The sequence below is a fragment of the Macrosteles quadrilineatus genome, unplaced genomic scaffold, assembly GCF_028750875.1.
Source record: "Macrosteles quadrilineatus isolate MER2022 unplaced genomic scaffold, UCM_ALF_1.0 Scaffold_1__1_contigs__length_201487025, whole genome shotgun sequence".
Classification (NCBI taxonomy): Eukaryota; Metazoa; Arthropoda; class Insecta; order Hemiptera; family Cicadellidae; genus Macrosteles; species Macrosteles quadrilineatus.
In genome coordinates this window covers 108,689,406-108,709,242 of record NW_026542594.1, presented here as the reverse complement: position 1 = coordinate 108,709,242, position 19,837 = coordinate 108,689,406, and the positions used below count along the sequence as shown (strand labels likewise).

At 37.7% G+C, this 19,837-nt stretch overlaps 1 protein-coding gene across 4 annotated transcripts in view; it reads right to left on the bottom strand.

The window, feature by feature from the left end:
* LOC128982962 (cytoplasmic dynein 2 intermediate chain 2-like) overlaps positions 1–19,837 on the bottom strand; it is a 131,267-nt gene that overhangs the window by 36,919 nt on the left and 74,511 nt on the right. For all 4 annotated transcript variants that reach the window (XM_054402075.1, XM_054402084.1, XM_054402102.1 and 1 more), the window contains 3 exons: positions 19,167–19,270; positions 5,499–5,703; positions 4,183–4,325 (listed from right to left, as the gene is read on the bottom strand). In XM_054402075.1, coding sequence (XP_054258050.1) covers positions 4,183–4,325; positions 5,499–5,703; positions 19,167–19,270 — 452 coding nt within the window. The remainder of the gene's footprint in view (positions 1–4,182; positions 4,326–5,498; positions 5,704–19,166; positions 19,271–19,837) is intronic.

Below are 19,837 nucleotides of genomic sequence, written 5' to 3'. Positions count from 1 at the left end.
TAATATTTGGTTAGTAAATTGACTTCTTTTTGGTTTGAAATTAAATGTATTCAAAATTCAGTGTCACTAGCAACATTAAAAATTATTTATTATACTTATATACACTCTCTGCTTCGTTATGGAATTTTTCTGTGGGATATTAACTCAGAGGATATTAGCAAAGTGTTTTAAGTCCAAAAAGTGTTATTAGAGTGATGATAGGGGCAAAATATGGATCAAGCTGTCGTCGTTCTTTTGAGGAATTAAAAATAATGCCATTGACTTCTTTGTATATCTATGAAACGGTAAATTTTGTTCATTTAAATAATACCCTTTTTGATGAGTTTAGACCCACTCATAGTTATAATACCCGAAACCCAAATCTGCTAAATTATCCAATTCATAAACACTCTCATTTTGAAAAAAACCCCATCTAAATGGGGATTTGTCTATATAATAAGATCCCCTCAAAAATAAAATCCTATACACCACAAAAATTTAAAATTTGGACTAAAGCATCATTGGTGGAGAAATCATATTACTTTACTTCCTGGCAGATTTCCTAAATGACCGTGACATTAATTGACCATTAGTTTATGTAAAATATGACACAGAATGTTTTTTAATGGTTTTTTCTCTGACATTGCTTCAAGATCTTCATTAAAATTTAAAATTTGTCTTTTTTCAAACTTTTTTGAATTGGTAACATTCTCTCAATTGTAGGCTACTGTTCTTGTTATATTTTGTTGTAATTTTTTAGTTTTAGTTTTTATAACTTATTGATTGACCATGCATCTGTTCATTATTGCCTTTGTAATGAAGAATGTTTCTATGCAATAAAATACTTATGACTAGGGATGGACGGAATTGAATTTTTAGTTCGGGACGGGACGGGACGGGATTTTTATTTCCTTCCCGATTTTCGGGACGGGACGGGACGGGATTTTTTTCTGTGCATAAAAAGAAAGTCTTGAGTCTTGCAGTTACCAAAAAAAGGCACACAAAATCAATCTTTACCGTTTGTGGCACTGATCTATAAAAATCAAAAAATGGGTAACAATCTTTCAGGTACCTGTAGAAACTTGTGACTCGCGGTCGAAAGGACTCGCGGTCACGGTGCGATCGTCGGTATGACTCACGGTCACGGCGCGATCGTCAGTATGACTCACGGTCACGGCGCGATCGTCGGTATGACTCCGCGGTCATGGGGTGATCGTCGGTATGACTCCGCGGTCACGGCGCGATCGTCGGTACGACTCACGGTCACGGCGCGATCGTTGGTATGTCTCCGCGGTCACGCCGCGATCGTCGGAATGACTCACGGTCACGGCGCGATCGTCGGTATGTCTCCGCGGTCCCGGCGTGATCGTCGGTATGACTCCGCGGTCACGGCGCGATCGTCGGTATGACTCACGGTCACGGCGCGATCGTCGGTATGTCTCCGCGGTCACGGCGTGATCGTCGGTATGACTCCGTGGTCACGGCACGATCGTCGGTATGTCTCTGCGGTCACGGCGTGATCGTCGGTATGACTCCGCGGTCACGGCGCGATCGTCGGTATGACTCACGGTCACGGCGCGATCGCCGGTATGTCTCTGCGGTCACGGCGCGATCGTCGGTATGACTCACGGTCACGGCGCGATCGTCGGTATGACTCCGCGGTCACGGGGTCATCGTCGGTATGACTCCGCGGTCACGGCGCGATCGTCGGTATGACTCCGCGGTCACGGCGCGATCGTCGGTATGTCTCCGCGGTCACGGCGTGATCGTCGGTATGACTCCGCGGTCACGGCGCAATCGTCGAAACGACTTCGTCTCCTGCGTTCGCGGACCTATCGCTCGCAATAGCGGCGTCATCGGCACTCGCGAAGCGGCAAAATCGCCGGCAATCGGACCAAATCCCGTCCCGAAAAATTCCCGAATCAAATGCAATCCCGTCCCGATAATCGGGAAGATTTTTTTCCCGAAAAATTCCCGAAATTTCGGGACCCGTCCATCCCTACTTATGACTTATGCCACACACACACACACAGACATCACTTCGTAAACCACTTTTTTGGGTTTTTTCGGGTGGACCCAAAATGGATATATCTGTTGAACCACAATGCAACAAGAGATACATCAGTGCAGATTATGGTGTTGTATTAAATCACACCTTAACAAACGAACTTGCGAAAAGAGATGTCATAGTAGCTTTCAAAACAAAGAACAAACTTGCAAACCTAATCAATGAGAGACCTAACCGAGATTCTGATAAAATGAATAAAACTGGAATTTACAAATTGATATGTGATGATTGTCCTAATTTTTATATAGGTCAGATAGCAAGAGCATTTTCCACTAGGTTTAAAGAGCACATACCGAAGAAAAACTCAAAATCAGCCTACGCAAACCATCTTATCTCCTCCAACCACAATTACACCAACATACATAATAACTTAGAAGTAGTAAATCTTTGCAGCAAAGGGCGTTACATGGACACTGTTGAAGAATTCAAAATTTATAAAGCATCAAAAAGTCAACCTCAAAACATCCTGAACGAGAAATTGTCATTCAAATCCAACATTATTTATAACACCGCCATCCATATCACCAATAAGCAGACTAGAAAAGAACGAGATAAGGATAACACAGGGGTAGGGGTCAACGCTGCCAACACGTGACAGTCGCGACTTACCTTCCACCGACGCCGTGTCCCGTGAATCAGCGTCTGGCCGACCAGTTTATTAAATGCATTTTCGTGTGTGTCATATCCGTATGTGTGTCCCGTTTATTTATTTGTTTATATTTTTAACAAACTCCACATGAGGGATTAGCAAGACATTCTGGACCTGAAGATGTGCAACTTTTTAAAAAGCATGAAACAGATGTAGTCATCATACTACCAAACCGATCGTTTTGACAGAAAACAGGTAATTTAAACCTATATTAGTTTATTCAGACGATCTAGATGATCTAGAGGATCAATATGTTGTTCTTATGGAAAATGAACATATTTTGATCAAATTTAGAAAACTTTTTTATTTCATACTGGATCAGCATTTTACTAAAGCACTTTAACACCTTCCTTGTAGCAGCAAACATAAGGACTAGTAAAATTAATATTATTTAAATTTTAAAAAATCTGGGAATATTTTAGTGTAAATCCAACCAGGTAAATGGAAATCAACTTAGTCTGCAGGTTAGCTGCAGCGGGGATATTTTAATTTTGTATCCTTTTAACACAGTTTTGTATTACCTTTATACTATGATGGTTTCGAAGAACTCAAGTTTAAGATGGACAGATAGATATGAGTCGGTCTTTTTCTTTGTATAGATGTTTCAACCTTTTACATGGCTTTCAAGCCAACATTCAAGTTCTTGCCAAAATTTACACCATGATTAAAAATTCATGAGTAAATATGCATGTATTTAAAAACATTTTTTGTGGTTTTAAAAAATTCTCAAGAGTTTGTTAGAATATAAACATTTCTTAGATGCTTTTTTCTTTCTTCCTCTTGGAGAAGTATTGTTTTGTCAAAATATTTGAGTTTGACTTATGAGTGGATATATCCATGTTGGGTCCCCCTGAACCCAAAAAATGGTTTTCGAAGTGATGTCTGTGTGTGTGTGTGTCTGTTTGTCAGTCTGTATGTCTGAATGTGTACAGAGCTACAGACCACACCTGTTATGCGATTACGGTGAAATTTGGTATGTAGGTACTAATCCATGATATCTCCAGGTATTTTTTTTTCATTTTTTGAGATTTTAATTTTTAACAGTGATTTTTCCATACAACCCATAAATTAACAGAGAAGAAAGTGGCCTGAACAATTTTGATAAAAAGAAATTTGATACATTATAGTCCTTTAAATTCTGAGTGAAATGGTATAACTCGCATTGCTTTTCAAATTACAATTCAAAAGTGTGATTTTCCCTATAAAATATCATACACCGACTGCATACCCACAATTAAAGGTTGTTGACAACAAGCTAATATGGAAAAGTATGTTTCAGATTGCTGATATCGTTTATTGATTTTTGGAATTCAATCAAAATAAACTTTTTTTGTTCAGTTATATGTCTACCTAAAAGTAAAATTCAAAAATAAATTTGGGAATGGATTCCAGATTGGCATAGGTAATTTTTTTTCACAATTTAATGCCTTTTTTTAAAAGAAAAATGCTATAGTTAAATTTAGCTATAGTTTGATTATCAACAAACCTGAGGTAACAGGCTTGGCAACCGTTGTAGAGCAGTGCTTCACAGCTCCTCCCTCCAGACATACCACAAACACGTCCTGTTGGTGATGAGGGAAGGCAAAAGCTGACACTCCAGCTTTAGAAGATGATAGATCAAATGTGTACCTAGAACATGTTCAGCCAAAGTATAGTTAAAGGACAGTGCTCCATTTCTACAAAGAATTTGAAATGTCGGCCACCATTATCTTTATCAATTAAAATTCAAGCCACCTCCCGAAGACCAAGATTTGACATCATTGTAGTTGTTAGCCTCCGGATTGCCAAATAATATTAAAGAAGGTTCAAATACCTGCTATTAAGCAATCCAAATTTGTTGTTAGAACAACTAGTTTCGGTGTCTGTGTGACACCATCATCAGGCTGCACAAGGACAGTTTTCTTTCTTCATACGAAGAGCGTCATATTTACACAAAAATAAATTAAACATTTAAAGACGACACAAACACGAACACGAGACATTTATGGTAACTGATCAGTTAAGAAACAGACGACGCTAACCCGGCGGAGTTTGAGTCCAGCAGTTGGACTCAAACTCCGCCGGGTTAGCGTCGTCTGTTTCTTAACTGATCAGTTACCATAAATGTCTCGTGTTCGTGTTTGTGTCGTCTTTAAATGTTTAATTTATTTTCGTGTAAATATGACGCTCTTCGTATGAAGAAAGAAAACTGTCCTTGTGCAGCCTGATGATGGTGTCACACAGACACCGAAACTAGTTGTTCTAACAACAAATTTGGATTGCTTAATAGCATGTATTTGAACCTTCTTTAACAAGATTTGACAGTTCAAAAATATGATTTACTGACTGATTACTACAGCCTTTTGTAAAGTGAAGGTGTTGCAATATTAATAATAATGTACCAGACTTAATAGACGTTAATAGATGTTTAAATAAAAATATAAAATTCCAGCTTTGCTCTGAAGTAATAAGTCCTGCAGTATGTGATTAAGCTTAAACACTTTTTCAAACTACGTCCTTATGTTTAGTTATAAACAAAGCAAATTGAGTTTGATGGTTTGATCTAATGTCAACAGATAGCACCACCGTTCCCAAACTTCAGCCCTTAACTGTACTTAAGTGATGCCCTTGCTTAATATCCTGAGACGTATTTGCACATCTACGTGAAAACACCTTTAATTTGACACCTCAAACGTTAAAATCCGTCAAACCATTATCGAGTTATGACTGTGAAAAGAAACCTGCTTGCGTATTAATATATAGATGACAAATCAACTATTTTTTTCTTATTCAATTACATTCCCAGTATCTGGTCTCAGTTACCTCTCCATCAACTGGTAAGATGAGAGATGGGGAGAGACTTTCCATAGTATGAGGTATCCGTCATGAGCAGCTGACACCAGATACACCGAGGTCCCTGTGCCGAGAACCCACCTCACCTCAGTGACAGAGTCGTTGTGGCTGGCTGCTGTCACCTTGGCCAATGTCTTGCTGGTCTCTCCAGCTGTATCCCATACAAACACTTCACCTGAAAAACAATAACACTCATGATATTCTGTCACCTGTGGGGCTGATAGAGTGACAGGTTAGAAAAAACATGTACCAAAAATATTACTTAGCCTAACCTAAAATCTCAGAAAAGACAAAACCTAAACTAATAATTTTTAATCTCTGGAATTCCAATTTATTTGTCAAAGCATTGTAAAATACCCCCACCACAGCAAACCTGTAAACTAAGCAAATTTCCATTTACCTGGCTCGGTTTCTGCTAAAATATTCCCTTTATAATTGTCAGATTTTGTTCCTTTCTAAATAGCATGAATTTTAACGATTAATTAGGTTTGCTGCTACAAGGAAGGTAATAAGGAGTGACATTTATTGAGACGATGGCTTAGTATAAAATTTAAAAATTTTCAAATTCAATCAAAATCCTATATATACAGGGAGCGGCAGAAATATCTGACTGTTTTCAAGCGAGTACAGTCCGGCAGCCGAGTGGAGGGGGATGGTGGGGAGCGGCTCATTCTCAAGGCCAAAGATGACATTTCAGTCGCCATAGAGCAGTGGACCGGTATACATCGCGCGTTTGTCGTTGAGGCGTATTTTAAAAATGGCGATTCTGTTGTTGATACGCAACGTAAGTTTCGTAGGCATTTTAATGTGGCTCGTGGGGAACCTATCCCATCCCGAAACACCATCAAATGTGGGTGGATACCTTTAGATCCACAGGATCAACTGCAAAACGTAGGCCTACAGGCCGTCCAAGGTCAGTTAGGACGCCGGAGAACGTGGAGCGAGTGCGACAAACAGTGCTAATGAGCCCGCATCGCCCGGCGCGTGGACAAGCTGCTGCTCATGGCATGTCTGAGCGCTCTATTCGACGAATTTTGCTGAAGTTTTTGGACGATTGCTATTTTATATGGGTGAAAGTGAAGGTCTGAGTGCAAGATTCGTCGAATAGAGCGCTCAGACATGCCATGAGCAGCAGCTTGTCCACGCGCCGGGCGATGCGGGCTCGTTAGCACAGTTTGTTGCACTCGCTCCACGTTCTCCGGCGTCCTCACTGACCTTGGACGGCCTGTAGCCCTACGTTTTGAAGTTGATCCTGTGGATCTAAAGGTATCCACCCACATTTGATGGTGTTTCGGGATGGGATAGGTTCCCCACGAGCCACATTAAAATGCCTACGAAACTTACGTTGCGTATCAACAACAGAATCGCCATTTTTAAAATACGCCTCAACGACAAACGCGCGATGTATACCGGTCCACTGCTCTATGGCGACTGAAATGTCATCTTTGGCCTTGAGAATGAGCCGCTCCCCACCACCCTCCACCACTTGGCTGCCGGACTGTACTCGCTTGAAAACCGTCAGATATTTCTGCCGCTCCCTGTATAATATGAGTAATGTTTGTATATTTGTTACTTCGATGTCAGAATCAGCACCAAGAAACACTTTTATATTTACGGTGTAACTAAGTTCAGCTCCAAAAATAAGTTCTAGACCAGTGTTATATACAGGGAAAATCTATTATCGCCATAATATACGTAAAAACTTTTGAAAAACATGGGCATAATGGGGAGTGTTGCACAGAGTCCAATGATATAAGTCAGCGTCACGACATCCAATATAAACTATTTAACTGTTGCACGACGTCCAAATCACATCCTGTCCAAAAGTACAGTAACTGCAAGAAACATAATCTTTCTACAAGCTTTGAATGTCATGTGATTGGTCGTCGTGCATCAGCGTACATTATAGGCCTGCCAAAAACCTAGAAGTAGCACTACGTCCAAAGCCGCTGCCAGTTCAGGGTTCCCACAAACATATTATCTTTGGTAAATTCCCTGAATTTTCCTGACCTTCCCTGGCCATTTTCTGCTAATTTCCCTGACCAAGGCATATTTTAGGTACTGTGAGGTTTCCTTATTTAGATATAAGAATTTATCATGAGTAAAAAAATTAATCTTATATACCTATTTAAAAAACTTGGTTTTTCTTTTCCGACTACATTTGGCTCTTCTACCCGACCGATTTTCATGATTGAGGTCTCAAATTGAAGGTATGCACGCACAGATTTGCCATCAAGCATCGGCATATAATCATCTATAGTATCACTCGGTTTATTCATAAACAAAATTTGCTCCCCATGTACACCTAGAATGGTACACCTAGAAAAGTGCTCCATTCAACCATGCATTTCATCAAAATGACCCCTGGCCCCCCAGTTTCATCTCGTCCACGTCAAATCGCTCCTGATCGGCTTGTTATAGCCAAAGCCGAGTTTGATGCCAATCCACCGATCGTACTGCACGTCGATCTGATGGACCTCGGTCATCACCCCTTCATATGGTCCCTAAGAAACCTGATGGCTGGCGCCCCTGTGGAGACTACCGTGCTCTCAACGCTAGGACGATTCCTGACAGATAACCTGTCAGACATATCCACGATTTCACCCATTCTCTCAGAGGTTGCAAGTATTTCTCTGGGATCGAGTGAAGGCCTACACACAAATCCCTGTCAACCCTGAAGACATCCCGAAGACAGCCATTACAACCCCCTTCGGATTGTTTGAATTCCCCTTCAAATCCTTTGGCCTGTTTCATCGATGAAGTAGTTTTTGGTTTAGACTTCTGCTTTCCTTATATAGATGACGCCTTAGTTTTCTCTAAGGATGAGACTGAACATGAAGCCCATCTACAGACTCTATTCAATCGGTTATCTGATTATGGCATACTAGTTAACATAAAGAAGACTGTTTTGAAAGCTCCAAAGGTTACCATCCTAGGATATAAGGTCTGATGGTACTCGACCACTTCCTGAACGTGTTGAGGCTCTGCAACAATTCACCCGCCCCTCCACTACGAAAGGTTTGCGTTGTTTTCTTGGCATGTTGAATTTCTACCGCAGATTCATTCCTTCAGCAGCCAAGCAACAAGCGGCTCTCCATGATGCCTTCTCATCTCTCCGTGGGAACCAACCTGTAAATTGGTCTCCTGAATTGGATGCTGCATTATTATCTTGTTAAGAACATCTCTCCAATGCTACCTTGCTTGTTCAGCCTGACCACAAGGCCCCTCTTGCATTGTTCTGTGATGCCTCGAGTACCCATGTAGGAGCTGCCCACTAGCAGATGGTCGACAATAAAACATGGGAACCCCTCTCCTTCTTTTCACAGAAACTGACACCAAAACAATCCCTTTGGCCAGCCTATTACCGTGAGCTTTTCGCTGTATATGCCACCGATCGTCACTTCTGTCACTACCTTTAGGCAAATCATTGCATAGTTTTCACAGACCACAAGCCAATAACATTTGCCTTCAGTCAAAAACTTGAAAAACTACCTCCTGTTCAGCAAAACCAACTAACATTCTTTTTACAATTCACTACAGACATAAGACATGTTTCTGGATCGCCAACTTAGTAGCCGACGTATTTTCTTGTGTAGAATCGTTATCAACTACAGCTCCCAGCATTGAAGATTCCAAAACTTTGGCACATCATCAAGACACTGACCCTGAGCTACAAGAGGTCCTCAAGGGACATCTCTTAATTTGAAGAGGTCCTTAAGGGAGAGACATCTCTTAATTTGATGGTCGTCAAAATTCCTGGAACTGACCTAGATGTTTACTGTGACAAAACAATTTCTATACAATGACCCTTCGTCCCTGAGTCCCTTAGACCTCAGTTTTTAATTCTATACACAATCTAAGTCACCCTGGCATCAAAGCTTCGGCAAAACTTGTTTCTAAACGCTTTGCTTGGCCCCGAATTCAACAAGACTGTCGAAACTGGGCCTGAGCCTGAGAGAAATGTCAACATGCTAAGATCTCCCGTCATGTATATAGTATAATTTACAACCTATGGATCGTGATCACTCCCATCATCAAGATTTGATCATGTTCACATTGACATCATAGAACCACTTCCACCATCCAGACCATAGAAATATTGCCTAACAGCTATCGACCGCTACACCAGATGGCCAGAAGTTCATCCATTGAAAACCATCACCGTAGAAGATGTAGCTGAGGCTCTAGTAAAGTGCTGGTTTATAATAATAATAATCTTTATTGTCATTCAGCAACATAAAATTACAATAGACAACGTCAGAAGTCAGGACATAAATATGACATCATGCTTAAATCTATATCATCTTATGAAGCATTGAACATTTTGTTGCATAAACTGTACATATAGGCCTAATATCGTGTCTATGAAATCTGTTTATCTCTGGATAAAACCTGTTAGAGATTGTGGTAGTGATTTAAAATCCTGATTCCTGATCAGCCTTGATCTCCTTGTTTGATAACATCAATATTTCCAGGCCTAATCCAAACTAAGTTTAATCCTTCTCCAGCCGTTGTTGATCCATTTCCTTTTTCCTCCTTCTCCTCCATCAGTCTTTGTCTTTACAGCTCCTTCATTTTCTCGTTCCAGTTTTTGTATTTCCTCAAACTTTTTAAGTTCTATTTCCATTTGTCTCCTGTTGCTTGATGTTGCTGATATACTTTTTGTTTTCCTTGAACTACTAGAAGTAATGCTGGTTTGTCTCAATGCTACTCCTTGAGTGTCAAAGATCACATTCTCAGAAACGTTCTTTGATAATTTGTCAGTATCATTAATTTCATTCTGCTCAGGGGTATACCTCTTTGGAGTACTTCCCTATTACTTTTTCTGTAAGACATGGTTCTTTTTTTGTTTTGGCACCAATATTAAACTGTCAATTATTTGAATTCAAATTCAAATTATCTTTAATAATTTTTTTTGTATGTACACAGGGCCGGATTTAGCATTTCGGCGCCCCTAGGCCCAAATAATTTTCTGCCCCCTAGTCTGGTCAAAGTTATCATGCCCATAGGCCTAAGTTAATTGCTTGAATACCACTCCTCGTCGGAATTTTATCATTGCAAGTTTTTTTAAAGAATTTACTCATTTAGCCTTAACAAAATGCCGTGTTAAACACTTTTAGCAATTTTATGCTTTTAGTAAATGCTCACGTTTGTGGGACTGAAACAAAACAACTCAACCCACCCCCACCGAGCATTCCTGCAAAAAAACATGGCCATTGATTCCAATTTCAGGCTCAAAAACATGAACTCCATACAGTATGTGATACCATAGATTAAACATACCCAGATTTGTCATCATTATGGATTAGCTGAAAACAATTCTTGTTATTTAAACTTAGTTTATCCAAAATAAAACGATATAATCATAAACAATAGGTCGTCTCCTGGTTATATTACAAGAAATTAAAACACATCATAGAACTAACCCTAAAATAATAGAAACAAAAGTACCGTACGTCAAAACTAACGTCCAGTGTCACCAACGTGAACTAGACATGAAAAAGAATTTGAATTAACAATGTGATAGGAAGTCGACTTGAGTTATACTATGTCAATGGTTATATTTAATCTATGGTGGTACTGCATCTAGGTTATATTTCCAAAGCAAAACAGACTACAAAGCAATATTCCGGCCAACCATACCGATCCTTATTGTAGAAAATTACAGCAATTATGGTGCTTTGGAGGTATAGAATTTGTCAAAAACCTGTTGCAAACTGAGATTAATATTTTTTCGTTAATTTTAAAGATAAATTAATCATTTTTTTAAATATTCAACACAACGTATTATATATTTTAACTTGATCCTGCAGATTGTTGTAAACTAATCAAAATATTAGTCAATAACTTTTGTTTTGTGAGTTATTTGTTTTGTGTGTTTGGTGGTAACAGTGTCTAGCACGCATGCGCCCCTAATTACTCCGATCAGTAGCACCGAGCCAACATAGTGGCAGTGCAGTGGCAATATGATGCGGTATAGCTCGGGCGCTCATCAACATCCCTACAGCCTACTCCCGTACCAATGTTGTAACGAAATTGATGCGTAATTCTGAAAAATAGTTTAAATCTTCAAACAATTATTTCTTCCTATGAACTTCAGAATCAGAATGCTTTATTAGCCAGAGTTTTTTTAATCAACTATGACTATTTATTTTTATTTTTAGATATTTAAAAAAAAAATCCTCTCAGGCTTGCGCCCTCTGGGAGCTCACTCCCATAGGCCCGGGCCTACCTGGCCTATTGGGAAATCCGGCCGTGTATGTACAAAATGTACAATAAATAGTGTCAAGCTTATAATTACTATGTACAAATACTTAACCTAAACAAAAAATACAGAAAATAAAACTATCTATGGCTATACATTCATAAATAGTTCATCTATTGAGTGAATGGGGTTTCCTATCAAAAATTCTTTAATTTTTTTGTCTAAACTTTTTTTATCCTGAATATCTTTTATTTCATTTGTTATTTATCTTTAAAAACTTTACACCGGCATATGAGGGCTTATTTTTATACATTTCTAAGTTGTGTTTCGGTAGAACTATATTATTTTTGTTTCTAGTTTTTTTTAAATTTTTCCTGGTTATTTTTTACATATATAATACATTCCAGTACGTACAGACTAAACACAGTTAATAGTTTCAAATTGACAACATGTTGCTTTACAGACTCATTATAATCTAGATTTAACATTATTCTTATTGCCTTTTTCTGTAAAACAAGTATCTTATACATTTTTCTGTATTTTAAGTCAAGTCAAATAAAAGTCAAATCTTAAGTCTTAACTAGTCAAATAAAAGTCAGTTTCTTTGTAGTACAGCATTTTAGCTGTTTATTTACTACCAGCTGTTGTACCCGTGCTTCGCAACGGAAAGGACACTGAAGCAAAAAAATTTGATCTTGAATTCTGTTGTATAAAATAGTTACACATTCCCCTTTGGTTTCAGGAACATAACTCAATTGAAACTCTTAGTTTGACAAATATCTTTCTTTAAGGCTAGGCTAACTTATAAGGCTACCTAGTACGAATTATATGAGGCGCTGATGCATTTATGGAAATAATGTACCCATACGATTCAATTTTCAAGATACAATTTTCATGATAAGCTTTCTTAAACATTTATTTCCTTCATAAACGTACATATAAAGTAAATAAGGAAAAATAATCGCACAGCATAAAGCACTGTAGTAAAGAAAAAAAAAAACAGTTTATATTGATTTCACATATAATTGATATGTTTTACCGTAGCTAATGAGCTTTTTTCAAAGTTCAATCTTTACCTGCAGATCAGTGTGTATATACAGTGGAACCTTGATAAGCAGACCCTCGATAACAAGCCACCCTTGATAACAAGTGTCATTTTCAAATCCCCTTAAAATTATTTTACCCCTCATCACATGTTATTACAAACCTCGATAAGAAGTCAACCTTGATTACAAGTCTTATTTTACAATCCCCATGAGAGTCTTGTTATCAAGGTTCTACTGTATCACAATAATAAGCAAAAATAAACTAATGGAAAACTTGTATTACCTTTTGTTAGAAAGCCTAACACTATTATTGTTAATCAGGGCACAAATTTCACCAATCCTATAATCTAATACGAGCAATGTTTGCTTGTATGCATGCTTGCTTGCAGAAAGATCTCGAAAACGGCTCTGACGATTTTCTTCAAATCTTGTAAATAGTTTATTTTTGGCCTAAAAACGAGTTTCATGCAGTTAGAACTGCCAACAAAAATCTAATTACGTAGAAAAACGAAACTAAAAGTCACATTTTTTTAACAATTAGTCTTATGGGTTGCTAAGTAACCATGTTGGTTGAATTAAATAACAAACAAAAAGTAAACAAAAGACTTGAAGTTGTAGCATGTGTTCATAATAAGCCAACTACCTACAGTATACTAGCAAATTACAAATACAGTACAAAAGGGAAAGCATCAATTTGTTACTATTGAGCAAAGATTATACTGAACCTTACTCGGTACATTGTAGTTTTGTTTTATTACTCTGAGATTGTCGTAAAGGATAGCAGAGTGGGGAGTGTGGGATCTGTTATGAAAAATTTCCCATCCTTATGGAACAGCTTAAGCCACTTTTATTGTTAGTTCTGTCCGGTTTTCTGTAGATGTCGTGCTTTGTTTACAATTTGTTTCTCGCAAAAACACGACATCTACAGAAAACCAGACAGAGCTAACAATAAAAGTGGCTTAAGACGTTTCATAAGGATGGGAAGGTATTTGCAATCCTAAAATGCTATGGGAAGGTAAGGAAACAGGTCCGCGACGTAGGAATTGGTGAAGGAAGTAGTCAAGGCGAGCTATCCGGAGTGTGGGAACTGTTTATGACGATAAGATTAAGTATCTGCAATCCTAAAATGCTATGGGAAGGTAAGGAAACAGGTCCGCGACGTAGAAGGTGGTGAAAGAAGTAGTAAAGGCAAACAGTCCGGAGTGTGCGATCTGTTTATGACCATTAGATTAAGGTATTTGCAATCCTAAAATGCTATGGGAAGGTAAGGAAACAGGTCCGCGACGTACGAATTGGTGAAGGAAGTAGTAAATGCGAGCAGTCCGGAGTGCGGGAACTGTTTATGACGATAAGATTAAAGTATCTACAATCCTAAAATGCTATGGGAAGGTAAGGAAACAGGTCCGCGACGTAGGAAGTGGTGAAAGAGGTAGTGAAGGCAAACAGTCCGGAGTGTGCGATCTGTTTATGACCATTAGATTAAGGTATTTGCGATCCTAAAATTCTATGGGAAGGGAGAGAAGCAGGTCCATGACGTAGGAAGTGGTGAAGGAAATAGTAAAGACGAGCAGTCCAGAGTGTGGGAACTGTTTGTGGCGATTAGATTAAGGTATCTACAATCCTAAAATGCTATGGGAAGGGAGGGAAACAGGTCCGTGACGTAGGAAGGGGCGAAGGAAGTAGTAAATGCGAGCAGTCCGGAGTGTGGGAAATGTTAATGACGATCAGATTAAGGTATCTGCAATCCTAAAATGCTATGGGAAGGGAGGGAAACAGGTCCGCGACATAGGAAGTGGTGAAGGAAGTAGTTAAGGCGAGTAGTCCGGAGTGTGGGAACTGTGTATGATGATTAGATTAAGGTATCTACAATCCTAAAATGCTATGGGAAACAGGTCCTCGACATAGGAAGGGGCGAAGGAAGTAGTAAAGGCAAACAGTCCTGAGTGTGCGATCTGTTTATGACCATTAGATTAAGGTATTTGCGATCCTAAAATTATATGGGAAGGGAGGGAAACAGGTCCGTGACGTAGGAAGTGGTGAAGGAAGTAGTCAAGGCGAGCTGTCTGGAGTGTGGAATCTGTTTATGATGATTAGATTAAGGTATCTACAATCCTAAAATGCTATGGGAAGGGAGGGAAACAGGTCCGCGACGTAGGAAGGGGCGAAGGAAGTAGTAAAGGCGAGCAGTCCGGAGTGTGGAAACTGTTAATGATGATCAGATTAAGGTATCTGCAATCCTAAAATGCTATGGGAAGGGAAGGAAACGTGTCCGCGACGTAGGAAGTGGTGAAGGAAGTAGTAAAGGCGAGCAGTGTGGAGTGTGAGAACTAGAAACTGTTTGTAACAGTTAGATTTATGTATCTGAAATTGAAATACAGAAATGCTATGAGAAGGGATGGAAACATGTCCACAGCATAGGAGATGGTGAAAGAAGTAGTAAATGCTTGCAGTGCGGAGTGGGGGAACCATTTGTGGCAGTTAGATTAATGTATATGTAATACTTGAATGCTATTAAAAGGGAAGGAAACAGGTCCATGACGTAGGAAATGATGAAGGAAGTAGTAAAGGCTGTCATCGCAGAGTGGGGGAATGATTTTCCTCGAGCAAAGCTCGGTCCACAGGTACTTTAAATATAAATCAACAACGAAATACGTAGTCAAGTCAAGTCAAGTCAATCATTTATTTTCACATAACGTTTTACAGATCCAGCATAGCTGGGAAACAGGTGAAATGGTCATGGACAATTAAAATACATAAAACTATAATAACTATACAATATGCTAAGAAATCAAATATATACATCATTTAAAAAATCATCAACTTTGTAATACCCTTTATTAAGCAGCAATTTGGTAACTTCTTTTTTGTATTTTTCAAAAGATTCTAATGATTTAATATTATCAGGCAGTTTATTATACAGTTTTTTCCCTAGGTATTGTGGAAGGGTTTCTAGTGAGGTAAGTCTATGAATGGGCAGTTGTAAATCATTTCGATGTCGTGTTAAATAATTATGGTTATGGTTTTCATTCATAAAATATTCAAGATTTTTTTTAATAAATATTAATGTTTGCAGGATATAAACAGACGGAAGTGTTAATATTTTCAATTCTCTAAATAATAATTTACAGGATTGCCTAGGCTTTGAAAATGTCATAATTCTAAGGATCTTTTTTTGAATTTTGAAAATGGTTTCGGCATTTGAGCAGCTGCCCCAGAACTCTATTCCATACAACATGTTTGACACAAACAAAGCATAATAAACAATCATCCTTGTTCTGAGGTCAGTAACATGCTGCAGGACAGACATCTGGAAACAGACTGTATTTAGTTTATTAGCTAAAACTGATGTGTATTTATCCCAATTTAAAGTGTTTTGTACCTGAATACCTAAAAATTTTGTAGATGACGTTTCATTAATAATTTCCCCCTGAAAATTAATATTTAATTTGATGGTTTCTCTGTCATGAGTAGTTTTGAACCTGACAATTTGAGTTTTAGAACAATTTAGACTCAGACCATTTGCTCTGAACCATTTGTTTAAATCTTCAAAAGTTTGGTTTATCAAATTTTGTAAATTGTTAGGGCTGTTTGATTTTAATCATTAGGCAGGTATCTAATTTAGATGATTAAGTATAGATTAAATCATAAATACTCTCCAACTCATAAATCATAAGCATAAAACCCATAACATTAATTATTTTAACTCGTTCCATAAATCAAAACGTGTATGTATTTGCATTAAATTACATCATTATTTAAAACATCAAGTAAAGAAACACAGTTACGTTACAGATTTTAGATACAAAAGTGAATTGCTCGCAGCTTAGTTTTGTGATATTCTCCATAGTCAAATTAAAGCAGTGTTGTAAATATACAACTACTAAGGAGATTTCTGTAAATTTAAAAAAAAGTGAATGTGAAGTAGATGGTAGAAGAAAATATAATTAGTAGCTACCTCTGGACAGAATAAAAGTAGGTATAGTTGAAATTTAGTTTGTAAATTGAATTAAAACACAAATAAAAGTGTAAACATTGAGTCAGTTAAATTTTTAAAACTGCACCAGTACATATTTCTTAGTTTTTAAAATCTATTAAAATCCCGATCCAAACATTTGTTTATCAGTTCAAATTTGTAGACATAAAGCTACCATATCAAAATTATTCGAAAATATTATACATTATAATAATCCTTCTGTTTCCATGAAAATAAGTATATTTTCATAAATATATTAATCAAACTATCTATATAATTAATACGCTACATGAAACTTTGTCGGTTGAACTCCTCCGCCATTTCTTAACCGATTTTATCCATTGACGTCTCATTGGAAAGGGCGTGTCGCCTAAATTTACAAACTGGCCTTACATTTTGGAAAAAGACCCTTAGGCTCTGTCCCAGTGGCTTTGAAAGTTCCCATGTTATCCTTATGAAAAACATAATTGTTTACATTTTGATCAGCTGTATAATTTAATTACTGTTATTTATTTTTCAATTCAATGAAACGCATTGAGTACATTTATTTACTATTTGAGTTTGTGTAAACATAACCCCAAGACGGATCGTGTTAGTATGGTTGTATCTTAAATTTGTGTGTTTATCGTTGTTTTGTGTCGCTATGACGGATCGTGTTAGCATGATTGTAACTTAAATTTGTGCATTTATCGTTGTTTTGTGTAGATATAATTATTAGTTTATTTGTTGTTTTGTTCTTGATGCGACGACAACGAAACATAGACAGGAGGCGTAATCGTGATAACTACCGCAGCTACAGAACAGTGACGCGTAATAGGCTTAACTCATCACAGTCAGCACCTGACCCTGGACAATCTCAACTATTAGTTTACAAATGAGCCCTAACACTACCTTAAAATGACTTTTCGTTCTCAATTGGCCCTCTATTAATGACCTGTGTTGCCTGTACAGCGAGATATTTTGAGAAGGAGTAAACCGGCCGGAATGCTTTAGGTTTATCAATAACAAAGATAAACATGGTCTGAGTTACACACTGGTAATCTTTGAGTTGACTCTTTTAAACTCATTGTAAATATGACTGTTATTCGTTTTGAAATAACTCCTGTAATACTTTGCAATTGCTCGAATTCGAGCAACATGTACACTCGTTCTCATAATCATAAAACTTTAGAATCTTGGGAGCAGGAGCTGTACCTCTTAACCTCTGCTGTTTAGTGTTTGAACTGTCAAATTATACAGTGGTATTTACAGCTGACTTCAATTAATACTTTTTACTATTTTACATTCTTCCAAAATGTAAACATTGAAACTTTGGAAGCCCCATGGGGCGTAGCCCAAGGGAAAAATAATAACAGGAATATGTCTATACGTTAAACCGGTATATAAGCTACCTTCATTCAAAATTTTATTTCAATCGGTTCAGTGGTTCTTGCGTTATTTTATTAGGTAACAGACAGACACACACACACACACACACACACAAACACACACCATCTCATTTTTATATATTAGTATAGATTATTTAACAACATTAAAACATGTGATAATTAGTCTTCACAGATAAATCATACAGCAGAAATATAAAGATTAATCAATGGTCATACATATATGAAATTAGTCATTAACAAAAATATTATTTCAAACTTGATTGTAGCGTATTAACAAGTAAATGATCACTGTTTAACAGGTTTTTGCGCGTGGTCTGTGTGTACTGTTAACCAAGTGACAGCCGGTCAAGTGTAAGATTAAATTGTATACCTCGGTCCGTGGCAATGATCGCGTCGTCGCTTATATGAACGTGTTAAAGTCCTTTGTAACGTCAGCTAACAATGTCCCTGGCATTATTATTGCAGACACATTTAGATCAGCTTTATATTGTAGAAGATTGCTAAGACCACGGACATGGCTGTCAGCCAATTTCAGTAATTTAGATTTAGATTTTATTGGATTACAAAAATCTGTGTTCCTTTTCTTTGGTTTAGTATTGGGTCTAATTGTGATTTTAGAATTTTTCTTCAGTGAAGTGGTATGAGGATCAGACATGTGTGGTATTGGTGTTGATATTTCATCACTCTCTCTAGAAAGGACTGTGAACTTGTTTTGACACTCAGTAGATGGAACTTTTTCTCTCCGCTGAACCTTACGGTAATTTTTGTTTGTTTTTGCCAGTCATTTTTCAGTGGTTTGCTGGGTGTTTTAATTTTAGGAAAACAGTTTAGACGCCTCATATTATATTTCTCAGCGTCTTGTGAATTTGTTTGATTTAGTTTGAATGCGAGTAGAGTTTGCTGATGATGAGTTTGATCACTGTGTTACAGAATTTGAGATTTAGGAAAAATATTAACTACTGAATTTATTTTTTGAAGAAAGGAGGAACCCTAGATTGTTGATATGTGGCATGAGGTAGAACTGACCTGTAATTGTGCCTGCAGCAACAATGGAGGATAAGTAAGGATGCATGCTGACACTGCGTACACAAGAGGTCGCATTGAGGGTACAGCTAGGAATCCTGCTGTCTCTGAAAAAGTATTACATCTGTTTACATCTATAGCGACAATGGAGGATAATTTCATAAAAAAAAAAACACTATAGTTAGTTAATTATTGTACAACTATTGAGCAAAGTACACTTTTTTAACGAGTGAAAAACGTCAATTTTATGCAAAGTATAACCCTTTGCATTCACATTGCACATTATATTTTTTATACAGTATTTATAATGTAATAACTAAAAAATCAGTAGTAACAGAACTTAAAACGTTGGCTACGGCAATAGTAGGTTTTTCACTACTATCTCAGAGTAATAAAATACTCTGAGCTACTATACTAAATTTTTCACTACTAAATTTTTCATTCATATGGACCAGCGACGCACATATGCGACGGCCGGTTTCTACCCATAGACTGCAGTCGTATTTATGAGACAGCTGGTCACATAGACTGACTTTGTATATTTGCGTCGGAGTCCAATGTTATTAAAAAGCTTATATCTTCGTAACGGTCCATTTAAAGGCCCTGAATTCTTTGCAGTGGTCTACAGGGATGTCTGTCGCATATGTGTGTCACTTGGTCTGTAGAAATGACGA